The sequence below is a fragment of the Zootoca vivipara genome, chromosome 7 (assembly GCF_963506605.1).
Source record: "Zootoca vivipara chromosome 7, rZooViv1.1, whole genome shotgun sequence".
NCBI lineage: Eukaryota > Metazoa > Chordata > Lepidosauria > Squamata > Lacertidae > Zootoca > Zootoca vivipara.
Window position 1 is genome coordinate 66,029,539 of NC_083282.1, and position 13,185 is coordinate 66,042,723.

A 13,185-nucleotide genomic window follows, 5' to 3' on the forward strand; every position below is an offset into this window, starting at 1 on the left:
CTCTCATGATACAGCAATTCAGCATGTTTTTTCATTCACCTACGGTAACACACTGGATGACTAGAATAGAATGGTTGCCACTTGCACGTCTACATTATGCCAGGCTGTGCACTTCAGATGTTCCATCATACCCAACTCAAATGGACACTGTTTCCCTTTAACTGGGATCAGAATAGCTTAAAATGTTTTTTAAATATACAATGATTTGCAAGTGTTTCTTAGGCAACTTGTTGAATCTAATCATGGACAGTCTTTGATTTGCATCTTCCCTCTTTCATAAGAGAGTTCTACTAAGAAAGTGACAATTCTATATAGAATTTGAACAATGTAATCTGTTGGAAAGACTTTAAGAACTCAATGTGTGACGGGAGACATTTCAATGCTTTAATTTCTTAAGTGATCATAGCAATAATTCACAAGATTTCATGGAATCATAGTAACACAAATGATTGCTAACATTAACACTTTGCATCAGTCCCTTATGTTCACTTAATAAACCAAGACATTTCAGAAGGGTGTGGTTCAAAAATATACACAACATACAGAGTGTACAAAAACCAAGTGATGAGGATCCTATCCCAACTGTAACATACAATCCTAACAAATCCATCTAATCAAACAGTTATACTTTCAAGTTGTGGCATGGTATGGCACCTCCATGTATTCAATATTAAGCATACAGTAAAGATGCAGAGTAATAAATGAAGGTATCTGCACTTGTGGCAAAAGCCTTATTCTATACAGTCAGTTGAAATATGAACTAAAATTATTCCACAAAAGCTGGAATTTTACAGATTGTTCTGTTTATGTATAGGAAAACTGCCTATATGTTTCTCAATGTACATAATTTCATTGTCCATACACCAAGAATCTTTGAAAAAATAAGGTACATAAACAATCTGTGTATACTTAGACTTTATTCAGTTGCAATGTTAAACTCAGGACTTTTAAGCAAAATAACCCCCCAAAAAACATAAAAACTTTGACCTGTGTAAACAAAGAAATTCAGCCAGCTTTTAACCAACTCTAGAAATAGCTACTTCCTATTTTACAATAGCTTGCAACAGTACCCACTAAGAGATCACTAACTTCATCAAGACAGTTTTCCTCATCCAAGATTTCAAACAAACAAACAAAAAACACAATCTAGACTCCTTGATAAACATTGCATGGTTAATTTAGCATTAGCAAACTTTTTCTACTGATGAGAATCCTTCTTTATGTATCTGTACTGGTAGAACAACTGCGCATTTTCCCTTGCAGTGATTGCTCTGTAAACAATTAAACCAGTCAAATCAAAACAAATGGAAAGTTTAAACAATTTATAGGTTCTAACCTGGAGCTACTATAAAACAGCCTGAATGCATAAATCACAGCACTAATATCTATTCTACAAACATTTTATATTACCAGCTACCCTAAAACAAGTTTGACTTTTCTTGAGCCTATTGGCCTGTCATTCAGATCAACAACAGCTGCCATTGCTTCATCACGAGATTCAAATGCAACCATTGCTTCACCTGTTGGCATGCCCTTTTCATTGTATTTTAAGCACACTGAACCTGGGATTACTTGGTAACCATAGAAGAAATCCAAAATTTCATCCACTGATACAGTAAAGGGCATATTCTGAACTTTAATGACAGTTGGCCCTGGCTTTCCAGAGCCAGCTCCAAACCCAGGTGGCCCAGCAATATGCAAGTTTCCAGGTCCAGGTCCAAACCCTGGAGGTCCACTTAAATGTCCAAGCACACCACCAAGACCTGGAGGTCCACTACCAAAGTTAGGAGGAACAGTTAAATTACCAGGCCCATTTCCAAAGTTCTGAGGACCTCCTGTGAAACCTGATGGCCCAGTTAAATTGCTAGTCCCACCTCCAAAACCCGGAACATCAATTCCTGAACCAGGCAGGCCAGGCAGGCCACTATTTCCAATAGAAGGCATCCCTGGCCTTGAATCACCAAAGCCACCTCCTATTCCTGGAGGTGGAAGAGGGGGGCCAAATGCATTAGACCCACTGAAATTGCTGGGAAAATGAAAAGGAGGACCACTGTTTGCATCTTTGGGGCTATTACCTATGAAAGAATGCTTATCCCCACCAGCATTCTGCACTCCTGGCATTAGTGCACTCCCTTGCAATGGCATTTTCAACATTTTTTTCCCCTGGGAGGGAGGATTTCTCTCAATTTCTCTCATTTCTTCAAGGGAAATCACTCTTAGCACAACATCTCTCCCATTTAGTTTCTTTCGATGCAGGCGCTCTGATTTACGAGCATCTTCTTCAGCTTTGAACTGGACCAGTGCTTGTCCTAAACCTTGCCCATTAGTATCAACAAGAATTTGTATAGAGTTCTCTTCCACTGCCAGCCCCTCTAGAAACTGAAGGATTTCCATTTTAGTAATGTTGTAGGGGATATTGGATATATGTGCACATAGTTTAGAAGGGCCAGTCTCCCCTTCAGTATTCATAATGATCTCACGCTGATCATAGTTGAAGTTTTGCAGTCTTTTCCGAATCATTTCTATCTTTTCTAACATAGCTTTTTTTGTTATGGGATGTACTTGAATGAAACGATTTCCAATGTACTGCTTATGATGACATAAAGCTGCTTTGTAGTCAGTTTCATTTCTGAACTCAACAAAACCTTCACCAAGTGCTTTCCCATTGGGTCCATAAGCTATGTAAATACTATCTTCCACAATATCCAGCTTTTTAAAGAAATCTATTACATGCTTGTTCTCAGTTTCAAAAGGAAGTCCTTTTAAATAAACACAGAAGCCCTGGTCATGTGGTGATCTGGATCTGGATCTTTTCTGACCATTAGGTGATTTGGACATAGAGAGAGTCTGAGGTGAAGGATGGTTTTGTCCAGAAGGACCCATGGTTTGCTTGAATGTTATATGGCCTCCTGCAGACACCCACTGTCTCTCTGTTGCAGGGCCAACTTCAACATAGCGTTGAATCATCAGCATCCTGTTTCGCTTCAAGGCTTCAAATGTATCTTGAGGAGAACAAAACTTAACTAATCCATTTCCATTATTTCGTCCTACATGATCTTTCAGTATATGCACTGCATCCACACGAAGTCCATGAAAAAAGTCTTTCACGTCAGATTCTGTTGCCGAGAATGGCATTCCATGCACACTGACATACAGATCATCTGGATTGATAGGAAGTGATTTCACACCACTTTGAGAATTGATCTGAATAGGATTTATGGGACTCATGAACATTGAATTCAAGTTAGTGCTCAGATTCATGGCTGTTCCAGATCCATTCATTCCTGTAGGCAAAGGGGCTACAGGTGGGGGATTCATTGGAGGCATTCCTGATAAAGGAGGCAGAGGGGTCATAGGTGGCACAGGAGGTACAGGAGGTATTGGGGGAACTGGGGGAACAGGAGGCAGTGTAGGTACTGGAGGTGGGACAGGGATGGGAGGGATGGAAGGCATTGGGGGCAATGATGGCAGAGCTGGAATTGGAGGTATTGGTGGAGGTGGTACTGTGTTCATTGAGGATGCTGTACTAGGTATGGTGGAACTAAAGGTGGGACTTCCAAAAGTAGCACCAATATTAGGAGGAGCAGTTCCCATACTGGCAGTGGAGAATGTTGGTATGTTTTTGTTGCTTTCATGAACTGAAGTAGCTGCAGTAACTACACTAGGAGAGGGACTGTTAAAGTTAGGTACTGTCGTAGGAAGAGTCACCCTGCTACTTATTCCAGAACTAGGTGGAGGTCCAGACCTGCTAGCATTTGCTGGTGGCATATCTAGATTTGCTGTTTCAAAGCGCCTGCGACTGAGTTCAATCATATTCTGCATTTCAGTTTTACTGCTCAGCAATAGTGTTACTTTGGACCCTTTAATGGTACCACCTGTGCGCATCATACCCAGCCTTGCATCTTCATCAGTGGCAAAGACGATGAAAGCCTCACCCAGCTCACCCCCTACAATATGCACGCCCCCATCAGGAATGGTCAATCCAGAGAAGAAGTGGCGAATGTCCATAGTCCCCGCCACAATTGGGAGACCTTGTAAGCGGATGACCACAGCCATGCTGCGCTGAAACACACACACCTGCAGATGAGAAAAGGCAACGGCTAGGTCAGACTATTTAAGACACCATATGCTTAACCTAGATACTTATGTTTAAAAGCTCCTGCAGATCTTAAATCAATTTACAATTTGTGATCTTTATTCATGCAGCTTTCTCTACAAAGCACTTTTAAAGCACGATTGTATCAAAGCTTTCCAGTAAATTGCGATATGGGGTGTTAAAGGCTGTTGACAAGAACACAGTCAAAAACTGGAACCAAGACAAATCCTTTTGGAGAACACCAGCTTCAGATATGACAATCCAAAAGCAAACTTCTTGCATTTAGCTCATGGCTGGAATAATATTTTAGGCTCCTGTGCACCAACAAACTTTTTATTTTTAAAACAATTATCTTATGTCACAATCTTATACTCCAGTCCCACACAGGAATGCATAACTACTTCAAAATTCCTATACATCAGATTGCTTGGTATCTAGAGTCATTGAATCTCTCCAGCCTATTCCTTGCTCCTCACTTTTGTTTTTTTATTTTCTAAAGAGTCTCTTCCTACTCTGCAGCTTTCACAAAGTCATTAATTCCTTTACACAAGCAAGCCAATACTTGGTTTGGTGTTTGAATGGAAAACTCTAGAATTACCAGGCACTGCAAGATGTATTTTAGAAGTCAGATAGGAACCAGTAATACACCTCTCCTGCACCCTGTGTTTGATTATGTTGCTGTTTCAGATAATGTCACTCTGAAATAGCTACATAGTATTGTTACAAGCCTTTCTAAATAAAAAAGGACTGGCATGGTTATCACTGGAATGTGATAAAGGAAGTAGTATTTTAAATGTTCATGATTTCTTTTTTTAAAAAAACTTTTTTGTTAAAAGAAAATGCTTTTAAAACCATTCATCAGCTTGCTAACATGAAGGGATAAAAACTTACATAATTGCTTTTGCAGTATCATAACATTTTCAATAAATTGGCTTTGATTTAGTTGAAGCTCATCAGAAGAACCTTCATTTTTCCTTATGGTTGCAGAGAGAACTACAAAATGAACTTTAGCTGAAACAACCAAGTAACCAATAGCCAGCAGTATGAAAAATAAATGCTCCAACGGTGCCATGTTGCCTGGGATTTACAAGCACAACATTTTCCCATTACTAAACAAATCAGGAAACCATCTTATGCCACCAGAATAAATTTCATGTAAACATTTTTTCAATATATCTATGCTAGATCAAAGAGGCAACGTTCTAAGTCATCCACTAATAATGCTAAATCTCATGAAAATACAGTGGTACCTCGCAAGACGAACGCCTCGCGCAATGAAAAAATCGCAAGACGAAAGCATTTTGTGATTTTTTTTTGAAGACTCGCAAAACGAAGTTGTCTATGGCCGTGCTTCACAAGACTAAGTAGCCTCGCGACGGGAAGGGAAGCTGCCATCGCTGCAACAACTGAGGAGAAAAGGAGCCCCCTGAAGAAGGCTGGCACTCCGTTCGGCCCGGGTGGGCAGCACAGCCGACAGCAGGCCTCGTCCGCGCCTCCCCACCGCCAAGCGCCCGCTTCGCCCCTTTCCCTCAGAGCGGAGTATCGGCTCGGCCGGCTCGGGTCTCAGCGGCGGCGGCGGAATTGAGGCCTGTGAGCGCCAGGGCTGTGAGGGAAGCAGGTGGGCTTCTCTTCCTCCCCTCTTTAAGGCAGAAGCGCCTTAAAGCAGCCGCGTGGCTTGGGGGCAATGTGGCTGCTGTGGCTGCTCCTGGCTTGGGTGAGTCAGCGGGAAAGAGCTCCGGCTCCCCTGGCCCTCCTCCTGCTTCCTCCTTCCCGCCATGGAGCGGAAGAGCCTTAAAGCGCTCGGCAGAGCTGAAGGGAAGCTGCCGCCGCTGCAACAACTGAGGAGAAAAAAAGCCCCCTGAAGAAGGCTGGCCCTCCGTCCAGCCCGGGTGGGCAGCGCAGCCAGCAGCAGGCCTCGTCTGCACCTCCCCACCGCCGTGCGCCCGCTTCGCCCCTTTCCCTCAGAGTGGAGTCTCGGCTTAGCCGGCTCGGGTCTCAGCGGCGGCGCCGGAAATGAGGCCGGTGAGCGCCGAGGCTGTGAGGGAAGCAGGTGGGCTTCTCTTCTTCCCCTCTTTAAGGCGGAAGAGCCTTAAAGCGGCCATGGCGCTTGGGGGCAATGTGGCTGCTGTAGCTGCTCCTGGGCTCGGGTGAGTCAGTGGGAAAGAGCTCCGGCTCCCCTGGCCCTCCTCCTGCTTCCCCCTTCCCGCCATGGAGCGGAAGAACCTTAAAGCGCTCAGCAGAGCTGAAGGGAAGCTGCCGCTGCTGCTGCAACAACTGAGAAGAAAAGAAGCCCCCTGAAGAAGACTGGCCCTCCGTCTGGCCCGGGTGGGAGCCTTAAAGGAAGAGCCTTAAAGCGGCCGTGGCGCTTGGGGGCAATGTGGCTGCTGTGGCTGCTCCTTCTCGGCGGATGAGTCGGCGGGAAAGAGCTCCGGCTCCCAAGGCGAGCTGGGGGGAGGGGAAGCGAGCGCACCGCAGGGACGGACCTGCAGGAACCCCGGAGGGCAGTGGCTTCTTTTTGCCCATAGGAACGCATTGATTAAATTTCAATGCATTTGCAAGACAGAATTTTCACAATATGAAACGACTCGCAGAACGAATTAATTTCGTCTTGCGAGGTACCACTGTACAGAGAGTACTTCACATTCATCCTAATGCCTAGGTGCTGGAAGGGCTACTGATGTACTGGATACTGTACATCATATTTGGTGAAAATGTGATGTCACAGTCTTTCTGAAGTAAAGAAATAAAGAAATTTCTAATGAAATTTCAAACACTACTGGTACAGAATCTAGATTAGCACTCAGACTTTTTACTGCATGAATTGAAAAAGCTTTCCCATAAAAATGTGTCCATTTCATTAGTTACAATGGCTAAGCAGAAAATAACTGCATATTTGAAGGACACACTATGTGTGACATCCTGATCATATGATTGGTGCAGAATAAATAGCATACTGTGCTAAATTAGCAGAAGAACTGGCAAAGCAAGATTCTTTGTATGCTAAACTGCATTCTTGTTACTTATTCAACAATGCAATTAAATGGTTTTATTAATTTCTGAACTAGCTCATTAAGTTCCTGGTAGAAATAATTATAAGAGTTATTATTTTATTTAAACACCTCCCTTCGGGCTGATAACGGTGATTTTGTGTTGGTAATATATTTTGTCCAGTTTTACAATGTTGCTTATATTTACTGTAGTAAGTACTCTTAATTAAAGAGTTTTCTTTTAAAATAAAACAGGTTTGAAATCTGCACTGTCACCTTTAAGATGTTATGACAGTCACAGATACAAATTAATATGCACTAGATTTGCAAGTGGGAAAGGGGAAAAAGCTTTTAAAAGTTTATTAATCCCTATTTAAAAGCATGAGAAAATGTAGATTATTCAAATGCAAGCAAACAATTTAGTACGAGTTAAAGCAAGCATTCATTGTAAATTGAGTTCCCTGCTGCTATAGTAAAGCACACCTTGGAACGTACTTCCAGATTAAGTTCATAAATCAAGGTGTATTGTCCTTTGGCCTGAAGATACATTGCTGCATACCTTATTACCACAGTTATTCAACTGGTGCTCCAGGATATAAAGCACTACTGCCAAACAAATGTACAGGCAGCAATCATTTTATATGTGTCCGATTGACACATGACAGCACACACGCTTATCGCTGCAGACCTGGAAGTGGCCTGAACACGAGTTGGGGTGTAAAAGAGTAGGCTTATGTACGCTCTGATGTGTGCAGGAACCAGGAAAGCAACCCCGCGCAAATCGGGTAAAGCCTGTATGATGAAAATTAAATATAAATGCCCAAACACATGTCTGGACTGAAGGCTGGTCCTTGGTCTAAAAAAAGGAGAAGCCTCCTAGTCTGATCTACATAAGTATTTCACTTGCATTATGTGCACCAAATTTCTGATCTTATACAAAAAATAGGGAGATGCTTTCAATCATCGCTGGTCAGTGATACAAGTAAGCAACAGTACTGTTTACAGTCAAATCTTTCTCTGCAATCATAAGGAGTTTTGAGATAAACTAGTCCTGATAAATACATTCTATTAATCAAAACTATTAAGTCTGTCTTGGGAACCGGCTGAAATACTGAGACACCAAAGTCTTGTTCCATACTTCATCACCAGATATATCATTGGTAGACCATAGGAACAGGGCCTTTTCTGACAAGGTGCAAATATTTTGGAATGTCGTTTTGAGAGATGTCTACTTGGCTCCATCTTTATTTGTTTTTATGTGGGTAGTTCACAAAACTTTTGTCTTTTATACTTACCAAAAAGCTATGCTGTGCTGTTTATTTTATACCAAACTGTAGTTACTGATGTTTTAGATTTAATAGCAGTTTTGATTATATTTTAGTTAAGAGAGCAGGATAAAAATATTTGAAACTAAATTATTAATCTTTGGGCCATTATCTCAAAGAACACATTTCTTCCATAATGTCATAAAGCTGCCTAACATGGCCTTCCATTTTAAATAATTCATTCATCTGGAAATACTCATTAAAAAATACAAGACACAAATGTTTGCACAGCCATTTAACAACAGTTCATAAATGTTACATAGAAGACTGAGCAGCAAAATAGTAAAGTTCTCCAGAAAACAACAGGCTGTAGATATAACCATCCTGGTATATGTAAAGAATGTTTTCTGGGGGGCAAGGATATATAAAAATCTGGCTTTGCAAATATATAGCTAACACTGATGTGTATCACAAAAATGTATTAATTATTTCAGACTAAACACCAAAGAGCTACAATTATAATAAAAATGTATTCAAACACCAAATGCAAATTAAAGACTTAGCTGCCAAGCTTCAGCTAGGAGAGAAGAACTCACCTGGGTTTTGTTTCTTTTTAAACCTACATGGCTAGACAATTTGGGGAACTACACAAAACATGCTATACAGAAGAGTTAATGGTGTTTTAAAAACCACATAACCCTAAAAAGACATCCATCTTAAAGAATTCTACTCGCAGAAAGTTTTACAAAAAATAATCACAACTAGAGGCCGACATTTTTGGTGATTTAAACTTTAAAAGTAATTCATGTACCCTGTTTCTCATATTTTAAGACATACCCATAAAATAAGCCATAGCAGGATTTTTAAGCATTCAAGGAATATAAGCCATACCCCGAAAATAAGACATAGTGATAGGTGCAGCAGCAATGCCGGCCGCGGCAGGAGGAGGAGGAAAAAAATAAGACATCCCTTGAAAATAAGCCATGGTGTGTTTTTTTGAGGAAAAAATAAATATAAGACGTGTCTTATAATATGAGAAACACGGTACTGGCTCTATCTTCCTGAGTACTTTGAATTATCCAAGCGTGTTCAGTAAGCATAAATACATCTTCAGTATCTTACCTGCCAAGAGAGGTGTTTTTTTCCTTAACAAGTAGCAGAAGCCAAGGCAATCCTGTGGGCAACCAATTAAAACCAACTTTTAGACTGCAATAAAGAATAAATGGAGGCAAAAATCAATGCAAGCAACACATAACTAAAAGTTAGCAGTCCACAATGTGCTGTGTATTATGACAGTCTGGGGCAATGTCCATCATAAGGCACTCTAATACATGGGAACCACAAGTTTGAGTGCATGAAATATACATTCATTGGTCTTTCCCACAGCTTCACAAATTTTGATAGCAACAATTACTTTAATTTTAAAACAAAATATACCCAACATGAGAATGAACACAAACAAAAAGCCAGAACACATTCGTTAAAGAAATTAATTTTTCAGATTTGCTTTCTCTCTTTAGATAGCTGATTTGTCTCATTTCAGAAAGGGGGCAAATTTATTTTTCCTGATCAACTGATCAAGAAAACTAGAATAGTTTTCTAATGCTACAACTTCTCACCCAATTAAGAAGTACTTTAAATAAACCAAAATACAACTTCCTTTCAAAGTCATTTCACATTTGCTGAAGCCAAATCAGACTGCAAACACCTTACAATACACTTCTTTAACCTTGTTTATTTTAGAGCTGCAGAATCAAAATACAATCCAACATAAGTTGCAACACAATCATCTTCTCAAAGCACTGGACCAAACAGTATTTCACAATCATTGTGCCCAACGTTCAGCAAGTTTATATACACTAGTACTTAAACACACACAACCCTAATGTAATCTGGCAATCCTGATTTGCAGATCCTGAAAATATTTTCCATTTAGAGAAAGGAAACAAAAAACGAAGAATACTGAATTCCACACGTCTCATGAATGGCTTGACAGACAGTTCTATGAACACGTGATATCTGTAATTATGCCTTATTTAAAGAAAACCATATTTTTGCTGACCACAGGAAGTAACTATTAATCGAAACAAAGACTTTCAAAGCACAGACCAACATCAGCACCACAAAACTTAAACAGTGTGAATTCCCACATAAAATCTGAAGTAAAACACCTGTCTGAACAGCAAAACCAGAGAACTGATTCACTTCCTGACCTTATAAACTATTTACAATTCAAGATTAGGACATACCAATATGTTCATGTGAGAATTATTCAGCACAAGTGAAACTTCAGCATCTGAAATCTTTCAATTATCCTGGTGATTATTTTTTTGTACAATTCGAGAGATCTCCTTTTTTCATTTCTAAATAACTTGAAAATTTTCCACATGGTAATTTCACTGCAAAATATAAATGCTAACAAATATTTTTCTCCAACCAGTTCCCAGTGCACATTTCTATTCAACAAAAGGGTCTGCCATCATGCTCTGTTTTTCCCATAACTATTTTCTGTGGTTTATGCCGCATGCATAGTTCCAAGCAAGCACGTTCAGAAATCAAAAACCATTTCAAAAAAGCATACTACCAGGTCTGCTGAGATATTCTGTCATATTAATTTATCCCTGGTCTTAATGACTTTGTGCCCAATGAATACTCTTTGTATGTTGCCCTTGAGTTCCAAAATATACACCAAAATCCTATAGAACCTATGATAAGCTTCTTTTTTATTCATGAGGTAAGCAGAACATTCCTAAGTACTGTACAAAGTAACTTTCCAAGACCAAGCATTTTCTTGGAGCCTTGTTTCAAACAAACTGTATTAAAAATGTAACCTTACTATGCTTATCGGTAACGGGGGAAGGAGAAGAAGTGTGCTAGAATAAAGGGATTCACAACTGAAGACTCAAAGTCAAAAGTCAACACAAAACTAAAGCCAGTATTTCCTAATAATCAAAATACATAACAAATACTTTTTTAAAAAAAAATGAAAAGCCTTTTTTATAGCATCTTAACAGTTTGTACCTATATGTAAGTTTAGCTGTTCTATTGTCAATTGGCAAATTTAATTCCTATCACCTTCCTTTATCTTTGGCTAATTACCATCAATTACTTTACCTACTTACAACAGTCCTATTGTTTAAAAAGCAAATATTGTATCCTTACATTTATGTCCCTCAGAGGAAATAAAGAAACTAGGAAAATACAGCAAACAATGAAGCTCTCTTTTATGAAGTCAAATTTCGGAACGATAAATTAATTTTGTATACAAATGATGTCCTTATCGCTCTATAACATATACATTTGTTATATAACCTGATGAGTACACCCATTTCAATGAAGATATGAAACAGATCCACCCCAGGAGTCCTAAAGAACAACCATAAACTCTGCTGTCATCCTCCAGAACCAAATGTTTCTTAAAACCTTTTAAGCCAACTTAAAACGACACCGGGTTTCACATGCAAGGTATCATTTCATGCCGCGAATTTAATTTTTGTTAACCACGAAAGGCCCAGAAATTTCACAGAGCGCAGTTAACCAAAACAACCAGTGGTGTGTGTACCTGGAGACCACCCCACCAAAACGAAAAGGAAACCGTGAAAACAGGACGCTAGATCTCAATCGAAAGCTATCGAAAATTCATGACGGCGTTGTTCACATTAAGTCCAGTATCACTTCGAATCTGCACAAGGACGAGTCTTTCTTTGACTTGGACGCCAGAGAATCTGACGTAACTGCGGCAGCTTTTGGTCGATGCAAAACAAAAAAATCCCCGCAGCTCAGGCCATTTTGTTTTACACTACCGAGTCCGCTTCCATTCGCCCCCATCATCCCCTACAATCGGAGCGCCTGCACCGCCCTAAGACCCGGCCCCGGAGGTGCTCCCAGGGAAGCCCGGCTTAGTAAGGCCACTTATGAAGGGAGCCGCTGATACTCACCTACCCCCAAAAGAAACGGGGGGTCACAAACCCACGGGGGGTCACAAACCCACGGGGCGCAAATCCACTACCCCGAACCAGCACCGTCGCTCAGGCGCAGCCAAGCAACCCTGCGCACCAGGCCCAAAATGCCTTAGCGACGCTAAATGCCTGTCGAACCTACAGACCCCTTGCGATAGTTACAGGCCAAGGCCTTGAGGAGCCAACAAGGCTCCGGAGCGCAGCCTTCCCCCCCCCCGCACGCCCCGTTGAGGCCTAGTTCCCGCCCTCCCGCCCTTTGTGCAAGCTGAGGTGGGAGGGGAACACGCTCCCCCTCGCAGCCGAGCCGGACAAGCCCGGCTTTCCCCACCTATTATTATTCCCCGGCGAGCTGGAGGCGCCGCCAGGGAAGTGCTAAGTTCTTACCGAGGGGCCTGTACGGGAAAAAAGTGGGTTAGAAAGGACACTAACTCGCCACTCAGGCCCCGCTCCCCGCGCTGAGCCCCAGCGCCAGCGACCGAGCAGCGCCACAAAATGGCCGCCCGTCTGCACCGCCTCCGGGCCGTCTGCGGCGAGGAGAGGAGGGTGTGGCCTGCGGTAGGCGGCGCAGCGAGAGCGTGTGTGGCAAAGGCAAGCAGAGCGAGAGAGAGGGGTCTTCCCTGGTGAGGTAAAAGCGCGGGCGCATCTTCGAGGTGGCCTCCTGTGGTACATTTGGAGCTTTCAGGTGGTAAAAGCCACTCCGCCAAAAGACACAGAAACGTTGTAGCCAAAAGGGGGCGGAGTGGGGAAATTTTTGTAAACATTAGGATCGACCTGCCATGAAATACAGTATGTACTTCTGTCACATTTCCATATCAAACCCAAATATATACAACATAAAAACAGAGAAAAAGTAGTCCTATGCATGCTTACTCGGCAAT

At 41.6% G+C, this 13,185-nt stretch overlaps 1 protein-coding gene across 10 annotated transcripts in view; it reads right to left on the bottom strand.

Annotated features, from left to right (window-relative positions):
• RBM12 (RNA binding motif protein 12) overlaps positions 1-12,845 on the bottom strand; it is a 54,536-nt gene extending 41,691 nt beyond the window's left edge. The window contains exons 1-2 of one of the 10 annotated variants that reach the window (XM_060277221.1): positions 12,692-12,826; positions 9,471-9,554 (exon numbers count right to left, since the gene is read on the bottom strand). Coding sequence is in view for 3 of the 10 variants with exons in the window: in XM_035124365.2 (XP_034980256.1) it covers positions 1,414-4,056 (2,643 nt within the window). In the remaining 7 variants the exon portion in view is untranslated. Of the gene's footprint in view, positions 1-370; positions 7,566-9,470; positions 9,927-12,286; positions 12,523-12,691 lie in introns of those variants that run through there. The other 9 variants (XM_060277220.1, XM_035124365.2, XM_035124370.2 and 6 more) reach the window with 9 other exon arrangements.
• Positions 12,846-13,185: the final 340 nt, after the last annotated feature.